General features: G+C 43.5%; 2 protein-coding genes across 11 annotated transcripts in view; one reads left to right on the top strand and one right to left on the bottom strand.

Annotated features, from left to right (window-relative positions):
* The window catches only part of Gclm (Glutamate-cysteine ligase modifier subunit), a 129,752-nt gene extending 114,103 nt beyond the window's left edge, over window positions 1–15,649 (bottom strand). For all 9 annotated transcript variants that reach the window (XR_010567314.2, XR_010567317.2, XR_010567319.2 and 6 more), the window contains exons 1-3: window positions 15,146–15,649; window positions 8,960–9,025; window positions 1,239–1,320 (exon numbers count right to left, since the gene is read on the bottom strand). Coding sequence is in view for 1 of the 9 variants with exons in the window: in XM_065443660.2 (XP_065299732.1) it covers window positions 1,239–1,320; window positions 8,960–9,025; window positions 15,146–15,265 (268 nt within the window). In the remaining 8 variants the exon portion in view is untranslated. The remainder of the gene's footprint in view (window positions 1–1,238; window positions 1,321–8,959; window positions 9,026–15,145) is intronic.
* A 449-nt stretch (window positions 15,650–16,098) lies between these two features.
* Rab14 (RAS oncogene family member Rab14) overlaps window positions 16,099–18,852 on the top strand; it is an 85,408-nt gene continuing 82,654 nt past the window's right edge. Inside the window, exon 1 of one of the 2 annotated variants that reach the window (XM_065443662.1) lies at window positions 16,099–16,255. The gene's annotated coding sequence lies outside the window, so the exon portion shown is untranslated. Of the gene's footprint in view, window positions 16,256–16,400; window positions 16,747–18,852 lie in introns of those variants that run through there. The other variant, XM_065443663.2, reaches the window with a different exon arrangement.

Raw genomic sequence — 18,852 nt, 5'->3', positions numbered from 1 at the left:
GACACTAGCCTAGTTACCCAAATTGGCATCAAAGACGTTGATTGAAGAGGGGCACATAGCCAGTGAATGAGTGAAAACTTTATTGAGCTTTAGTAATCGTGTTTTTCTGCGGCTGGGACAAATTCTTCAGGGGAGAATTCCTCCTTGTGTCTTCGCCAGAGGAACCCAGTAAACTAAGTTGGCGTCAAAGAGGTTCATTGAAGACCAGCACAGATCGAGTGGCACATACCTAGTGCTCCGAGTCAGCGTCAAAGAGTTTCTTCTAACAGTAGTTTTTACTCATTCCGCATCGACAATGACCCATGTTGGTGTGAAAGATCTTTGAAGAGAAGCACGTATGTACACATTGGCACGTCCTCAGTGACCCAAGTTGATCCGATGGTTGGTTTCAAATCCTGTTACCTCAGCAAAGCAGCCCGATGCACTAAACAATCAACCACAGAATACCCAGCGACCCAGGTAGGCACGGAAATGGTTACAAACAAGCACAAATACAGTAGGCCCCGGAAAGTGCGTGAAGTATCTCAAGAATGCGAAGTATTAAACCAACCGGCAAATGCTGTTTATTCTAGCCTAGCTCCACAGAGAATAATTGACTGACACATGGCCTGTGCTATTCTAAAGTTATAGCCGTCATACTGCAACAAGTTTTCAGCCTGTAAAGTTAGGTGTCACAATGAAATTAGGAAGCTTGCAGGCACAAGTCGGAATAAGCTAGCGCAAGACAGGGATAATCGGAGATTGCTGGGAGAGGCCTTCGTCCAGCAGCGGACATAAAAAAAGACAGACTGATGATGGTGATCACAACAAATGAAGTGTTATAGACTTGGACGGCAAGCACGTTTAAAATTATAACAACATGGCCTGCTCATGCAATGCAATGCCCAGGCTCTTTATGCAAAGGGCGATTGCAGCATTGTGGCGTTGGTAGTGGCAGCGGACTGACCACTCCTCATCGGAAAGGCATCGAGTTTTGAAATTGGAAAAGTATCGTTAATGTTGGTGTGTACAGTAGGTACACAAGTTCAGTAAAACCCCTATTTTGTTACTTTGTATTAGTATTTGTCAATAATAAACAACACCTTTTTCTTACCATTTTTTCATGTAACTTTGCTTCATAAACTTATTTGAAGAACTTAGAAATTTAGAGGAAGAAGAGGTGCCGTTATTGTTTCAAGTATTTTTGTTTCTCACCCTTAAAGGGGTTTAAACAGCTACGTAAGAGAGGACAAGCACACCTGTGATTTTGAAGGTTGACCGTTCTTTGATGGCTACTCGACATGGCAGGTCTTTGTTGGCATACTTCAGCACCTTCCCATCCTGAAAATGTGGACGAGATATATGCCAAGCAAGCTCAGAGGAAAATAATTATGGGTAATAGTTTTACAGGCCAACCTAAAACAGAAAAGCTGCGCAAAGGATAAAGGTAAAGTAGAAGTGCTATGTGGGACAAAAAGCTAATGTACAGCATGATCCACTGTCAGAAGGAACACCCAATTAGTATTTAGCATCTAATTACAGCTTAACTACGGCATGAAAATATGCAGACAATATTTTAGTGCATAAGTGTCAGTCTAATGTGCTCTATCATCTTTTTCTCTCTTTATAAAGGAGCTTCAAATGCATTGGCTTTTTAAGGCAAGGGTGGACCATACTGTACATGTCAGATTTAAAGCAATAACTGCAGCATTAGGACAATGGACACAAGAAAGGTAGACTCGCAAAACTGTTGATACGAGAGGAATACAGAAAAGGGCCCACTGTAGAAAAAAGATGGCTGAGCAGAACATGTTCTCGGCCTTTCTTGTCATCGTGCTAACACTATGGTCACTGCTTTAAGTATGAACTGACTAGCCCGAGAACAAGTTTGGAACATGTCAGCCTTTGTGTAGACCCCCCCTTCCTCCCCCCCCCCTTTTTGCTGCATGCATCTTTATGCTCAGAATCACAGCCATCAACCTCACAATTCTCTACCGCCATAAGCAAGGACCCCATTAAACCACTTTCTAATTATGAGGCCCGCCGTGGTGGAGGACTCCAGAAATTTCAACCAGCTGGGGTTCTTTAACATGCCCCTAAATCTAGTACACGGGTGTTTTCGCATTTCGCCCCCATCGAAATGCGGCCGCCGTTGTCAGGATTCGATCCCGTGACCTCCATGCTCAGCAGCCCAACACCATATCCACTGAGCAACCACGGTGGGTAAACCTTCCCAAGTGGCGCACAAGAATAGAGAGATAAACGACAGTACAGTTTCAGCCCAGTGCAACATTTCAACAAGTGGTCTCTTTTATGTGGCGGCAAAATCTCCATGCTTGCCCTTTCAGGTAAGTTCAATGAGTGTGTAATGAAAAGAATGCTCAGTTCCAGAGCCACCACTGCTAAACTAACAGTTCCTACTGAAAGAAACACCAGGTGCCTGCCTGACTTATGCCAACTGTAACCACACACACTGTGCAGGAAGACCTCTATTAAATCCATCACTTTCATCCCTCTAATACTTTGTGGAGTGCCCCAGAGTTTAAACACGACAGACGTTCAGAGGAACATGGACACTTGAAGTGATCAACAGTGGTCGGGCAAGAGATGTCCCCTGGAGTCAACATTTCAACAAGGGGACTTTATTCCGTCAAGTGCTTACGTCATGGCCCTGATTAAGATAAGTTCCCTTGTTGAAACAATGGTTCCAGAGAAATCACTTACTCAGCCAGTGTTGAACACAAGGTGCCTAGGTCATAAAGCACTTTCCCTTTCTGGGGAACAGACTCTTCACAAAATCCCAGCCAAGAGTGACCCGTGCTGCACAATGAAACGAAGTCAATTTGCCGACACTCCAGTAAATGGCCCTAAAGCACTATTGCAGTTCTTCACTCCCAGTACTGCAATGTAAGCACCCCAAAATCAGAAGATGGACACTGCTGCCGCCATTGTTACAGTCAAACCTTGTTATAACGAAGTCGCACAGGACACCAAAATTGCTTCGTTATATCTGTCGACGAATGCGAACAGAAGAACATGCACACCACTGACAATCTTTTTGGAAACACAGGAGACCACATGTGCATCCGTACTTTGCTACTATGCCCATGCGTCTGACCTTATGCTCAATTGCTGAAAAGGTCTGTGAACACATACGCGCGCACACTTCCAGCAATGCGGAACCAGCTGCACTCCTTAGCCTATCCAGCACTGCTTCGTCGGAAGTGAGCAACCAAAGTTGTGGTTTCATGCCAGTCGATATGGTGGCAAGTTTGTTCATGACTGCCATGTCTTAGGCGTCACATGCATGGTTTATGCCCGAAACATTGTGTGGCGCCCGAGGTTTCAGTTATTGCTGTTATACATTGGTGTTATGGGTGTAAGTGGTGGTGCTGCTGGGAAGTCAGAATAATTGCGCAGGTCTGAGAAATTGGTTGTCTGAATCGGTCGGCAGCTGTATTTGACATTTTTGTTACCAGAATATATATTTTGAGGCACCTGCTATCAAAATTTGCTTCACTGTGACCGATACTGTGTCAGATTCCACATTTTCAGATGTGTTATAGCAGTACAATACTCGATTTAAGTAAAGCATGACCAACCAAATGTAATACTTACTATGCTACTTCCGATAATCGTTATATCTGCATTCGTTATATCAAGGTTTGACTGTAGACCACATATCTCAGCCTCAACGGGCAGTTCTAGAAATATGACTGATCTAATAAAGGTGTCTGACATTCTGTCAGCTCTTTGCCCATGCTCCTTCACAACTGTTTACACACATTCCCATGTTCCAGCCCTCTTCTTGACTATAAGCCAAACAAGCTTCGCCATGCAGCAGTAGACGCTAAAGCACCCTACACAAACTTATACTGTCTCAAATTTAAGCAACCGAAGTTTGTGTAGTGGATGTATAACAGTTGTATTCTTCAGTTACACATGGGACATTGAGAAAAAAAAACTCACATGAAGTCAGGATACTGGAACAGCATGTCAAATAAGATTATGGGGTTTAACACCTCACTAGAACACACTAGCTATGAGGGACACAATAATGAGGAAGGGTTTGGATTAATTTCAACCACCTGCTGTTCTTTAAACCCAAGCCCAATGCATGATGCACGAGCGCTCTTGCATACTGCACCCATTGGAAAGCGGCTGCCATGGCCAGGGATAGAACCCACGATATGCTCAGCAATGGAATGCCACAGTCACTGAGCCACCACGGTGGGTAGAGAAGCATGTCAATTAAATTTTCCCCCTCATGCAATCATGCGAACAGGTCCCAAATGATATCAATGCATTTTGACAATTGAAAGTTTTCACAGGATTCGGTCATACAGGCAACAAATAAACAAGAAAAACAAAGGTAAAATTTTGGGAAATAGGGGCACTCCACAAGGGGCTGTGCTCTCACCCATGCTATTCAATTTAGCAATGTCCAAGGTTGCAAGAAATCTGGAGAAAAATCAGGGGTATACATTATGTGGTATATGCCGACGACATAACCATATGTAGTGCCAAGGGTAATGTAGGACAGACAGAGACCAGATCACAGGAAAGTTTATATGTTGTAGAGAACACACTGAAAGACATGGGGTTGAAATGCTCGGCAGCCAAATCAGAACTCTTCGTCATTAAACATCGCAGAAAAGGTAATAAACCAAGAGGTTACATTCTGGAAGATGAGCCAAGAGTGCACTTATACACTCATGAATGATCCACAATCAGGTTAGTTGAAAAAAATTAAGGTTCTTGGGCATCACATAGAAGGAACCCCCCCCAATGCTAACTATAGAACAATACAACATATCTCGAATAAAATAGATGAAGTCATTAGGTTACTAAGGAGAATTACCAATAGACACAGAGGCTTAGGAGAAGACAGCACTTTGAGGCCTAATACATACCTTTGCTCTCTGTCACTTCACTAGAGTGGCTTGATTATTCAAATGGAAGCAGGCAGAACTTAACAAACTTAATGTGATGCTCAGGAAGCTTGTTAAAGTAGCCCTAGGGTCACCCAGTAATGCTGCAACCGACAAACTCGTGAGTCTAGGGGTGCACAACACAACGGGAGAAATCGCAGAGGCCCAACAACTTGAAATGACAAAAACACGAGCTGGCAGGAACATATTACAGGCAATAGGTGTAGATCTGAATAGATCAAGGAGCCCAATAGAGGCTGAAGTAGAATTAAGAACTGATGTTAGGAACAAGATCAGAACCAACCCTCTCCCCAGAAACATGCATCTAGAATATAATATCAAAAGGAGAAAGGCAAGAGCTAAAGCAATCTTGCAGGAAATAGAGCAGCAGAACCAACTGGCAGCTATAGTTGATGCTGCCTGGGTGAAAGGTAAAGAAGCATATACGGCCATTGTATCAAATTATCAAGCGAAGGTGCAAGACACTATCACTATTTTTACCAAGGACCCCATGGTGGCGGAGCAAGCGGTGATTGCTTTAACCATCAGGAGTAATAAGTGGGCCTGCATTTACAGCGATTCAAAATCCACTATGAAGTGTTTTTATAAAGGCTACGTAGCTGGAGTTGCAGCTAAACTTTTTAAAAACATTGAGATTATGAGAATTGAAATCTGATGGTTTCCTGCGCATATGGGGAAAGTGGACAAGACTCGGGTAAACCTCAATGAGGTTGCTCATGACTTGGCACAAGGACTTGCTAACCGTGACAGTCACAACTGAGCCGTTCACCATCAAGCCAGGGAATCTAGAGATCATTTTATAACTTACAATGACATTACCAAACATTACTATTTAGGATGCAGGCAATTCCCATTGCCACATTCAAAACTGAACAGGCCTCAAGCTGTCTCAATGCGCTTATTGCAAACAGGTACATATCCCACGCCGTACCACATCAATAAAATATATCCAGAGAGGGAGATTAAGATGGACTGCAATGATTGTAATGACATTATTGGAATCAGACATATGCTGGGCAGGGTGTCCCACAATTCTCCCCAACCTCATTGAAGAAAGGACCCAGTGGGAAAAAAAGGATTGAAAGCCCACTGTTTCAAGACCAACTAAGGGCCATCCAGAGGGCCCATGATGTCGCTGAAGGGCTTGGTCTGACAGTGCCAACGTGGGAGCTTGGCTTAAGAAGTCGAGTCTCCGGACCTCATTACAATAAAAGTTTTCACACACACACCATGCCTTTCACACACACACCATGTCTTTTGGTGCTTATTGGTTCAAGACAAATGATGGGGCATCATAAGTAATTCCCTACCTCGTGATCACTGCCCACATATCCTCTGAACATTGATAGCTGGTACTATGTCACACAATTAGTGGTGTGCACCCTAACTGGACACATTTCTCACCTCTGCACAGATTGCTTTACAAATTGGCAAGCAATATTCAATAAAGGCATAAGATGCCACACCTCTTGTGTATTAGCACTTTTGGGAAGATAATAAGACAAGTTTCCTTTTATAACAGTTATGGTACAGAACAGTACTTGAAAGAACTGACAAGACAAATTCTTCCCTGCCACTGCACAAACAGGGGCTCAAGTTTCATCACTTCAAGAACTGGGGGAAAAGGTGGCCCTGCATTGTACAGCTTTACTACTGACCATGCTAGTCAAGGAACCTGAGGGAAGTGAAAATAAAAATAACATATCCTCGCAGCAAACACATTAATCATGGAAGTGAAACTTGTGCTCTGAACTTGAGTACACAATTACTACGCCACAGCTCTCAATTCCTGGCTACAGAGCTGTGGCATGAGCAGACACCTTTCTTTTTTTTTTTTTTTGACAGCCCAAGCATTGCAATACACTTGGGTGTGCCTCCTTCAAACGTTTGTAAAAGGAAAAAAGGCACTCGGCAAAGAAACGTCACGACTGCGTAGATTTCACTCAATTTCCGCTTAATTTTGCCTGCTTTGTACAGCAGGACGGTCATTTCTTGCTATGCACTGGTGAAGTGTGGTTGGTCATGCTAGTCACTTTACTGCAGCATTTCAGATAGATGTGAGGAACAAAAGCTTTCTTGATCTATCCTGCTCAGTAATACTCCCCTCCGAATGTCTTACCCCAGAAGATGGCACTGTCAATTTCAAGAATCCTGCAGAAACGTACCGTTTAAATTATTGAAAAGCTCTTGTGGCACATCCCATGTAACATTTATGCATCAGAGCCCTTCAACATGTACTCTGCAGTGAAACCCTGTTAGTACGTTCCTCGCTGTTGCATTTTCCTGGCTGCTACATTGTGTTTTCGCTGTCGAAACCATGTTCACAGTCGCCATTCTGTAATGGTCCTGCATCTTTCATTGTGTTTGAACGTGGTGGTCTTGTAAATTTAGAGGTGCAGAGGCAAATTCACTCTCACACATTGCTACAAAGACAATAAATGTACGCTCGTAATTAAGCCTGTCAAGCCTTGCCCGTAGCCCCCTCCCCCCTCCAACAATGGCAAAAGTACACAATTGTCAGCCCTGATAAGTGCTTCTCGGTGCAGTAGTGGTTTTTGCCGGTTCCCTAAAGTACTCTCCACTGCAATACAGCCCTATTATAAGGTGAAGCATATTAATAGTGGAAAGAGGCAACTGACACGGAACATAGTATACGTGTCTCCAGTCGCAGTACGAGTGCCTAGACGTTTAATAATTGTACTAGCAGCCATTAAGAGCTGTTTCTGACATTGCTGGGGCGATTCGGAGATTTCATCACTATTATTTTTTTCCGGCTGTTACGTTTTTGTTTTGTGGTCCGTTGAACAAACACAACAGGATTCTGCTGTAACAAGTCACTTCACTCCAGTGATTGCTTTCACCCACTGCATAGCAAAGGTTTTAAAACTGGCAGCCTTAATGCCTTGAGATAATGTACAATGGTCTTGGCCAGTTGCCTACCACAGAGAACACGTACATGATGGCTGTGATTTGAAGGATGCTCCATATCAGCCACCTCGACTGCGAGTGGTGTTGGTTAACACACTCTCATGGCTAAACTTAATACATGCGCACAAATACCAACGAAAGTGAACAGAGGTAGAGCCGCAACCATACTTCGATTGGTAGAGCACTGCAAGTGTTATGGAAAGGTTGTCCATTTGGTTCCCACTGGCGCAAATTGTCTTTCCTTCCCCTACAACTTCCCCCTTTTCTTTTTCTTTATTAAATATGCAAACCCTAATGGAAATTCAACTCTTACTGATAATTTACTCTACATTGTCACAAAATGAAAATACAGTTGATTTCCTGTGTGCTTTTCTTGGTTTCAAAGCCTGCCAGCAGCATATGGCCTCGAGCAGTCAGCCGTGCGGCAATTTTGCGTGCATTACTAGGCTAGCTTCTTTCATGCTCAGGAAAACACCTTTATGTAGCATGTATTGAGCAACAGAAAGCTGTATCAGGAGTTTCTGATGTCGCTCTACAATTTTCTCACGGACACTTTCAATCGAATTATATTTGAGAAGTTGATTAATCAATTAACACTAATTATCTAATTAGGTGGAATGAAAAATATAGAGTATCTCCAAACGATGGCAAACAACACCACCTCTGTTCTGTCCAGCTATGTGGCATTTGCATATTTTTAAAGTTAGCTGGGACACCCTGTATAATCTTCCTAAACTAAGGTCTATCCATTTTGTTCCACTTGCTGTTACACTCGGGGACATCGCTTTTATTATTTTACTTGTAGCATTCATCACTCTGCTGCTTTGAAGTTAAATGTTCCCAGTGTACTGTAAAGAGAGTGGAATAAAGTGCACTAATATAAATGTATCACTTAACTGTAATTTATTGTAAATGTAACTGTAATTGTAAGTATAATTTATTTACCATTTAATAAAATCAACTTTAACAATGCATCACATTCAAATATGCAAAATAATTTGGATGCCGACAACAGTGAGACATGCTCATGAAATTGTAGAACTGCGACTGAAGAAGCTAGATGACTCGTCGTCATATGTTTCAATCTCAGTCAGACTTACAGAACAATTCACATCGTTGCCCGATGATTTCCACTTGACAAGTGCCATTGTCAGGCTTTGTATGAGCTGCAAAATCAAACACACAAGAAAGCCAAACATTTGAGACAAGGAAACTGCATTCAATAGGACTTCTCAATGCAGCAAATCTGTATTGAGAAGACCCACACCAATCCTAAAATGCAAAGAATTCCCAATTATTCAGCCTGGTTTCGCAAAATATATCACTGCAAGATTACAAATATTGCCACTGACATACCAATCCAACATATATGCAAGCAGAAGCTAAGCTGACAACATTGCTATGTGGCTCTCATATTCCAATCAAAAAGTTACATTGAGAAAACAAGCAGCAGCACAACACTCTGTTAGTATCTTTAAGCCAAGTAACCAGCTATTCTCCTAATCTTGCCGAGAAATGGACCATTTGAAAACCAATTAAGCAATGAAGGACAATTTCTAAAATGCCGGTACGTTACTGATCACTATCATCCTTAGAGTATTATCTCTACTTCCAGCACTTTCCCATTTCAATCCTCTCTGAAGGCCCTTTTTCTGATGCAGTTTGGCACTTGATGGACTCTCCCTGACCTATGACATTATGCCAGTGTAATAGCCTCCCTCATCTTTTTTTTTTCATTTTTTTGATGAAAACATTTATCTGAGGGAACTGCTTTGCGGCAGATGAACAGAATCAAAATAGACTCCACAGTGTTCTCCACACTTGATACACTGCCTCGTGATGTGGAAATGGTTTGACTCTCACACAGCGAGGACTCCAATTTTAGCACTTCACACACTAACACAGGTTTTATCACTATCAACAACATGCCTCTAGTACATAACCATGCTGTCTTATTTCTGTGCCATGCAAGGATATCTTGTAATAAGTGTCCATGACAAAGATAGCTTACAGCGTATTTCATATGATTTTAAGGACAACAGGGTGCTTTACTTTACTTGAGGAGTGCATTAACTCCAAACATGGTCACCAAATGAAACATACAATGCCCCCCTCCAGAAAAAAAGAAACTAAACATTGCTGATGTTTACTCTTAGGAGGCACAAATTGCAATACTACAACAGCATGTGCATTAGTATGTGGCTAGAAGAGAACTGCAAATGCTGTGTCGTTAAAGTATTGGAGGCTTGTAAGCCTATTTAATATGAAACCAGATCATGCTTATATGTACCAGGCCTTTTATGGCACAGTGTGCAGGATTAGTCCTGCAAGCATCAACTTTCTGCATTTAACATTTGCAGTTTCAAATCGAAACCTAGAATGAGAGCAATAAGAGAGAGACAATCATCACTTAATGATAAAACTGCATTGTAAGATTTTGAGTGTCACCGTGCCTGCCACAGCACAAAACGATGAGGCTACATCAATTAGGCCCTTTTCAAGCTCTGCTTACTTTCATTACTGGAAACCAAAACTAACAAAGGAAGGAGCACATACCGGAAACCACTGAAGGGTCTGTTGCAATGAACACAAATAAATAGCAATAACAACCAAACACATGATAGCATGAGCTCAGTCATGAGAACACTCTGCAAAATAAGAGAAATTCTGGTGTTTTACATGGCAAAACCATGACCTGATTATGAGGCATGCTGTAGTGGGGGACACCGGATAAATTTTGAACACCAGGGGATCTTTAACGTGCCCCCAATACGCAGGACACAGATGTATTTGCATATCGTCCCTATCGAAATGCGGCCGCCATGGCTGGAATTTGATCCCGCGACCTTGTGTTTAGCAGCGCAACACCATAGCCACTAAGCCACCGTGGCATGTCATGCTGCAAAATAAAACTAAGCAGAAAAAAGTTAACCGAAAAAAAAACACCAAAACATCAACAAAATGTGCAACTTTCTTTGCATCGATATTACTATGCACTGTAATTATACACATATTTCTGCAAGCCACAGGAGAAAAATTAGGTTCCATACAATTATTGGGTAAAATGACAAAGTATTGTGACAAAAAGAAAAAAAAACAACTTTAGTGCTCACACTGCTTTGAAAGTGATGTAATGCTCACACCTAACATGTTCAAAAACTTTTCAGACTGCACTGGTTCGCATAGCAATAGTACAAAGTGCACTTTGAGTGTCGCCATTACATTAGCAACAACAGTAGTAAAAAAAAATACAGGGTGTCTACCAAGTTGACATTTCCAAATTCCCTGAGTTTTCCAGGTTTTCCCTGAGCACCTTTGCGAAATTCCCTGAATGAGCCAGAACTTTGTTTTATGTCAAGACAGGCCGACACCACGTTGCCCGATGCCGTCACTCTCTAGTAAGCATACTGAAACAAAAAAAAAAGACTTAATCCAGTTTGAATAGTAAGGAGTAATATCTATTTTATTTAAAAAGAAAACAGAAGGAAGGTGTAAAATGCACAGAGAAAGAAATGGTAAAGCCAATTCCAAATTGAGTCGAAGATTTTCAAATACGAATGAAAAGGAGATGCATACATAAGTAAATATTTTTTTAATATCAGCTATTTCCATCAACTGATAGCAAGCTCATCTGTATGAGGTCCTGAACTTTGTCACAACTAATTATTAAGGTTCTCTCTCAGCAGCTGGAAAGTCAACCTCAACTGTCCTGACATACTCTCAGCCCGTACACAACATCTCAGTGTTGGGTTTCACTGCTTAAACAATTTATTTTGGTTTGGATGAGGGTCACCTGTGTCTCAGCGTCAGCCAACACTTAGTTATTTTAGCTCAAGCTCCTTCAAAAAGGCGCCGGCAGTTCCTTTCCCGTTAATTCCTCAGTGCGTCGGTCCTTTCTGTTCTCATCCTCCTTCTACCACGCTTTGACCACATGGATCATCTGAAGCATCCTCTTGGTCAGTTGTGCAGTGAACATTTTATTTTTCGGATTTCCGAGGGGCCGCAAAAAAAAAAACGAAAAAAAAAAACGGGCAGTCTGAAAAAAATTAATGCATGTCTTTAACTGCCTTTAAGGGCTAAAATTACCACAGGCAAGTCTGAAAAAGCTCTGAAGGCCTGCCAGTACGCTTATTAGGCATATCAGGGCTTGTACTGTGACAGGAGACGAGGTGCACGCATGTGTAATTAAGGAATACATACTATGTCCCGTGACAATTGCCCCCTTCCCACGCTTGTTATGCTTCACCGCCTAACAATAACGTACTGAGGTGAAGCTAACTTTCGGAGACTGGCATTACGCAACGCGCTGTGCTCTGCGAGTTTCAAAGCCAATCGCGAGGATTACAAAGGCGGAGTCGGTGCCATTGGTGATAGCGGCGAATTCTTTCAATGAAAAACACGCACCGCACGGCAAGAAGCTTAATAGCGAACATAGAAGCGGCTAGGCCTAACGTTGCCGCGGTGGTGGTTACGGCTGCCAGCGGATCTGCCTGCGAGAGTGCCGGTTCGAGGCGGCGAGATAATCAAAATAGCGGCGGTGGCGGCTTTGATTAATGCCATTTCAGACCTGCAGTCAGGGCAGTATACATTGACTATATGGAGTACGTGGTGGTGCCGCAAAACCGTGCAAATTATCGGGCATGTCCGAAAAATCGGGCGTCTAGAAAATCGGTCGTTAACTACTCGTGCCGATGACACGGCGTCAATGACGATTCGTTGCGATTCCTCTGTTACTGGAGCCAGCATTAACACGACTTTCGTTCCCTTTCAGTAAAGTTACAGCTAATTTTCCCTGATGGAAGCACAAATTCCCTGAGTTTTCCCTGAGTTTTTCCAGACTGTTCAAATTCCCTGAGAATTCCCGGTTTTCCCGGTTGGTAGACACCCTGAAATAATCCTATGAGGCATTAACAGATTACAAGGGTGACAGTGATACTGATGAGCAACAATTTTTATACACCACGTACGAAAACAGCACAAGGGTGGGTGTTCTGTGGCATGTGACACTTGTCTCTTCTGCAATTGCTGGTTGCACGCGGAAACAATTTTGTTGGGCATGAACAAGCCGAGTCATATACCAAATTCATTCTTGTCTCGGAGGAAATTAAAACCTCATCTGAATGGAGTGTACATTAAAGACGGTCATCAAAACGGTCAAAATCATGCTTGTAGTAGCTGTCAGGGTTAGGTTACCACAAGCCTTCTGGAAGGTGGATAATTTTTTTTTTAATGTGATTAGCCTTCTTAGGGCACTTCATGCACTTTCCAGTATCTGTGTTTCTATGTCTCTAACCGTTTTCCTGCCAACTTTAGTCACTGGGTAGCCCATGGTACGGTATAATAGATTGAGCTAACTGTTGGACCAAACTAACTGTTGGACCAACTTGTGCTGCTCTACGATGAACTTTTTTCATGTCAACTTGGGTCACTGAGTTTGTGACACTGGGTGTGTTCTGCTTTTCAATGAACCTATCTGGTGATAACTAGGGTTACTGGGTATATGGAACTTTTTAATGATAAAAAAATTGAACTCTAAAAAAAATTAATTAAATTACGGGGTTTTGCGTGCCACAACCACTTTCCGATTATAAGGCACGCCGTAGTGGAGGACTCCGGAAATTTCGACCACCTGGGGTTCTTTAACGTGCACCTAAATCTATGTACACGGGTCTTTTTGCATTTCACCCCCATCGAAATGCGGCCGCCGTGGCCGGGATTCGATGCCGCGACCTCGTGCTCAGCAGCCCAACACCATAGCCACTGAGCAACCATGGCGGGTAATTGAAATCTCTCTGCTGCTGGGCAGAATCAAACCTGCGTCATGTATATTCAGACAACCTTAGCTGAATATATATTTTAAGACATGCACGGACTTTACAGTGGCACGGCTAGATGGCGCAGTGAATGAATGTGTGGTAGGACATTAGGCAGTATAATAGCAAGAGCTTGGTGGTGCAACCCATCGCCCCATTCCAAAGAGGACGCTCATAACATCCATCCATCCGTGGTTTTTAGTGGTGCAAGGGCCAGTCATGGCCAAAGAGTGCCATGCCAGTCAGTGACTGCACAGTGAAGTGATGGTTTCTATGTAGTTGATGCGTTGTGGTTGTAAAAGGGCCTAAAAATAGTCGCTGTAAAGTGCGTAAAATCTACAGGTAATAAGATTAAGGCAAGGACTATAATGACATGTACTACGAGTGCACAGTGTGTCCAGTGAAAAGGAACACGGCTGCATACACATGCCATACATGATGCAATTTAGTGGTTGCAATATGATGTATAGCCACAATGCTTCAATACTAATTGCATTAACATCCACATTCATCACGAGTTTGGTTATGCTGGAATTTATTTTGTGTGGACTCTGTGAACTCGCAACAAACCACAAGTCCTTGCTGTGCTTGTAGGACATAGCACAAGCTCTGTCTCGAATTGCCAGACAAACATTCTAGAAGAATGTTCATCTTGCAGTATGACAATGTATGCATGGCATGGAAGAAAACTGACAAAAACGAGACTGAAGGCTCTTCAACACCGAGACCCTGCAGTTGTACCTGGAGTTTCTCAGCTGTTATCTGAGCGATTTGTGAAGGATGTCATTTGAAGTGCAGTAAATATCAAGCATCAGAGCTACTTGCAATTCAGGCCGCACTGCCTCACTCTCTTTGGAGGGCTAGAAATATAGTTCTAGCAGGGGAAGTCTGATTCTGCGATCGTGGTGAAAGTGTGTGTGCAAACCAAGGGAAAACTGCGGGGAATTCACACACAAACACACAAAGGGTCAGCAATATTACGCTGAAATCGTTCAAAGAATATCGTAATTAAGGCTTTTTCATTACTTCCGGCACGAACTGCATGCAATTCATTATATTTGACATACAATGAAAGCCAGCGAGACTTATCTCGAATTAATGCAGCACGGCTTTACAACCGCTCACGCGCTCTCCACGCTGTCCGAACTGCAAGTTTGTAGGCAATAACGCGTCGGAACATATTACGAACGTGCTAGACGACAGTTGGCCGCAGCACTGACGAGCGTTTCTAGGCACGCTTGCCGATCGTTATTTCTTGCGTAACTAGATCGTAATTATAACGCGGCAGCCACCCGTTGCAACCCAAAAGTGCGCAAGGCCACACAGTGCCGGCAAACTAGAAATGTTTGCACAGCACTATTTCAACAGCGATTACATTTTCGGCCAGCGTATTCTGAAAGTAACTATAAAATACGAGATTGCGTCCCAAGGCATAAATGCAAAAATAAAACAAAAGAAAAACGGGCAACTTGCTTCCTCTCCGAGCGACTGAAACACTTTTTTTGTGAGGTCCTTGCAGCCCAGGATGTTGCCCGTGTTCAGAATAACTTGCTGCATAGAGGCAGGCAGAACAGCTGAGCAGTCGTTGCTCATGGTCGCTGCAGCGGGGGTTCGTGCGTGCGGCTGATCGCGTGGTGAACCACTGGATATATATGCTGATATGTTGGCCAATGGCCAGTGAGCCAGCTGAGAATCAATCTCGCTTCTCGCCGGTTACGTCACGCCCTACGACAGCAACAGGAGTAGTGTCTGCCGATGTTGCCTCACTATCACGTGGATCACACTTCGGCCTGCTGATGCATTCTATGTGCTCGCGTTTGCTTTCTGTCGACGAGTCAGCGAGTGCACTTCATGATTCATATGTTCCACACAACGACGATGTCCCTTACACGAAATATCCAACACGGCAAATGCGGAATACGCAATTCTTGTGCTTCTCACGTCCCATGCACCGCCCACTGCCACCCACGTTGATTTCGCCGTGCACGTGTTTTCCTCTGTGCGCATGCGCAAGTTCTTTATTTATTCTGCATGCGCCTTTAACGTAAAATAAAATGTGGATTGGATTGACTAGGCTTTGCATGCTTTGGATTACGCCAGAAACCCCAACCTGCTGCATTTCATCGTACTAATTTTCAAGAAGCGATTGCGCAGCCTTTTTCTATTAGCTAGTACCTGCCTGTCTTATTTACTATATGAAATAATAACATGCACAATGGGCACTTGGTGTATACATATCGTTCAAGTGCGTGCATATACCGCATATACTGTGCTCATAAAAAAAAAGTCACGTATTTTTGCTTTTTTAGAGCAGAAAGTAACTGTAGAAAATGTCTGTTCTACTAATTGCTGTTTTATAGTAAAGACAAACATGAGCTGGGCGTTGTGAATCAATTTTGCTTTTCCTTTTCTTTTTTCTTCGTTAGCGCAAGCCAGCAGCCTGCCGTCACCTTCGTGGTCAGTCATCTGTCGGCCATATTAGGTGTCCACCACTGTTTCGAAGATTATTTAATTGCCGTGCGATTGCACCTCGGGACTCTGCTACGCGCCCGGGGCCCGCGTTAACCGGAGACTGTCAGCCAGGTGAGGTCTTACCCTTGTGCGCACCGCCTTCGGGTCGCGTCCGCAAAGGACGAGCGTTCCCGATTCATTCCCTGAGCTGCGCACATCGGCCCCGCTGCTCCGCCTGTGAGCGACAGGCTGGCCACATAGCGGAGCGTAGAACGACTGGGTCGCCAGTTGCTCGATCTCGAAGCGTGTGCCTTTCCTTGGCGCAAACGTATGTCGACGTCGACTTCGCGCAGGGACAAAAAGAAACTGAGGGGAAAAAAATTGCGATCGTCGCGTCGCTCGGCCCACAGAGGCCTCTTTGTTCGCCCAGTGGGAGGGGACGTCGCGAAACCGCCTGTGCGGCAGGCAGTGCTCTTACACATACGTTTTGCTTCGTACTATATCCACTGTGCAACCACCTCGTGTTCTCAGGCTCGCGATCGTCCGCGAGCTACTCCGACGAGGCGGGTTGAAAGAACACGACATCGCGACCGGACCTTGACCGTTTCCGTCATTCCCAGCTGGTGAGTTGCCAGCTTTCGGAACTCTTTCTTTCTTTCTTCCTTTCTTTCTTTATAGAGTTGTTATTAAATTCGTGTTCTCGCACTCATGATTAGGGAATGCTCGGCCATGTCAATCTCTCGAGTGAAGAACGCCGCCCCGTACCGCCCCTCGATAAACCTCGCGCGTGAAGTTTGTTTTGTCTCGTTGGCTCATCTTCTTTCGGACGCCAAAGGACTTGTCATTTGGAGACAGGAATCGACTTCGTGTAAGGCAGCAAATGTGTTGTGGCCCGCTCTTATAGCTGCTCGGTAACGGCGCTCGCGCTAAAGAAATTTTAGCTTCTCCGGACATGCTTGTGCATTTCCGATCTGCGGTGTGCACGGTTCGTGTAAACTGTTCGTGCAGAACCTACTGCACTGGCCAAAGTTTTTGGCTGCAGTCTTAGGTATCCTGGAAGCGTTTCGTTATGGTTTAGCCAATTAATTTTCCTATGCTGACGAAGCGCCAATGGGCCTCTTCTACTCCATTCAGAACAGGAACGGGCCGTGCGAGCGAGCATTCGAAACCACGCGTGCACTGGCTCGTCATTGATCTTTACGAACGCCTCTGCTGTTGCCTTCGTTTAGAAGTCCTTCGACCATCATTTGTTTTCGTCTACGCGATAGTTTTGGAAAATGCTTCTTCTCTTCATGTCGCCGAATTCATTCACGTTTCATTAACTGCAGTGTTTATTTATACGGGTGACACATGGCGCCCTTTTGATCACGATCAAGCCCGATCCGGATGGAATTTCTCGGTCGGGATTGGCTCCTTTGCACAAAATGCGCGAGAGAGCCAATCGCGACCAAAAGTGTACGTGTGACGCCGGTATTACTTCGATTTATTTATTTATTAATTTTACATACTGCAGCCCCTTTATGGGGCTATTGCAGGAGTGGGTTAGACAAAAAGCAGTCGTACAAAAAAAAAGTAAACAGTAACATATTAACAATTCACAAGAAATAAGGCAGATGACACAAATGAAACTCAAAATAACAGCAACACTGAGAGTCAGTACAAAATTGAGAATGAGTCAATACTCTGTAACAACAAGAAAATACATAAAATCAGGTGTAGGTAACTTTCAACAGGAAATCGTTTAATGGCAGTGACCTAATTGTTCCAGGAAATAATTTCCAGAATTCAATATTACGTGGGAAAAAGCTATTAAGGCTATGGTGACTCCTACTTAACCGAGGAATATCTGAAGGACATTCCTCGGTCAAGGCCACTTTGAAATTGCATTGGCTTCAGCGATCGTGACTTCTGCATAGTTTTGGCTGTGGTGTAGCTGTGTTTAATGCACATTTCCTTCCGTGTACATATCGGGCAGACTTGAGATATCCCTATTTCGGCACCACGTACATTCGATGGAGCAGAAAATTTTTTCACTTTTCTAGCTTCGTTTGCTATTGTCTGCAAAAAACAGCAAAACGCGGTAGAAGAGTCAAGTAGCACCTTATTGGTTCTATAAATGTGCATTGTGCACATGGAACCGCAAAAGCATTCCTGAATTAAAGACAGTTATTTGTACAATGTGCAGCGTCTGGAAAAGCACCTTGGTGTTTCGGATATCTCCCTGACATATTGGCTGCTGTGCTAACACCGCCAGTGACTTACGTATGTTTACCTTTTCGTGCTTTTAATGCACTTTACACAGTCGCCAATCTTGCAGCACTGGTCCAATCTGAATTTACTTACATTCTATGCGATACACTTTAAATCTGGGAATTTTTGTTCCTTTGCGCTTAAGATTTCTTGGTGTATGAAGTTGTAGGCACTGCATCCCATGACGATATTATGCCTCCTAAATACACTAGCACACACACACACAAAAAAGCGGCAGCAGGAGTGTAGCCGTGAAGGCTCAATTTTCTTGTGGCTTACTGATTATAACATACCCTTCCAGCATCGCCTTAAAGTCAGTTTGTGTACTTGTCAAGTATTTGTTTTTTTACATTGCTGTTGGGCTTTGTGTAACGTCTTCTAATTTTCTTACTGGGTGGCCACATTTACCCTCTTTTTTGCCACTGGCATTGTAAGGCCCACTGTTTTTACTTGGTCACTTTCACACGTTTATTGATATC

Source organism: Dermacentor albipictus, unplaced genomic scaffold (genome assembly GCF_038994185.2).
Source record: "Dermacentor albipictus isolate Rhodes 1998 colony unplaced genomic scaffold, USDA_Dalb.pri_finalv2 scaffold_11, whole genome shotgun sequence".
Classification (NCBI taxonomy): Eukaryota; Metazoa; Arthropoda; class Arachnida; order Ixodida; family Ixodidae; genus Dermacentor; species Dermacentor albipictus.
The sequence above is the reverse complement of the archived record's forward strand: the minus strand, read 5'-3'. Positions and strand labels throughout refer to the sequence as shown.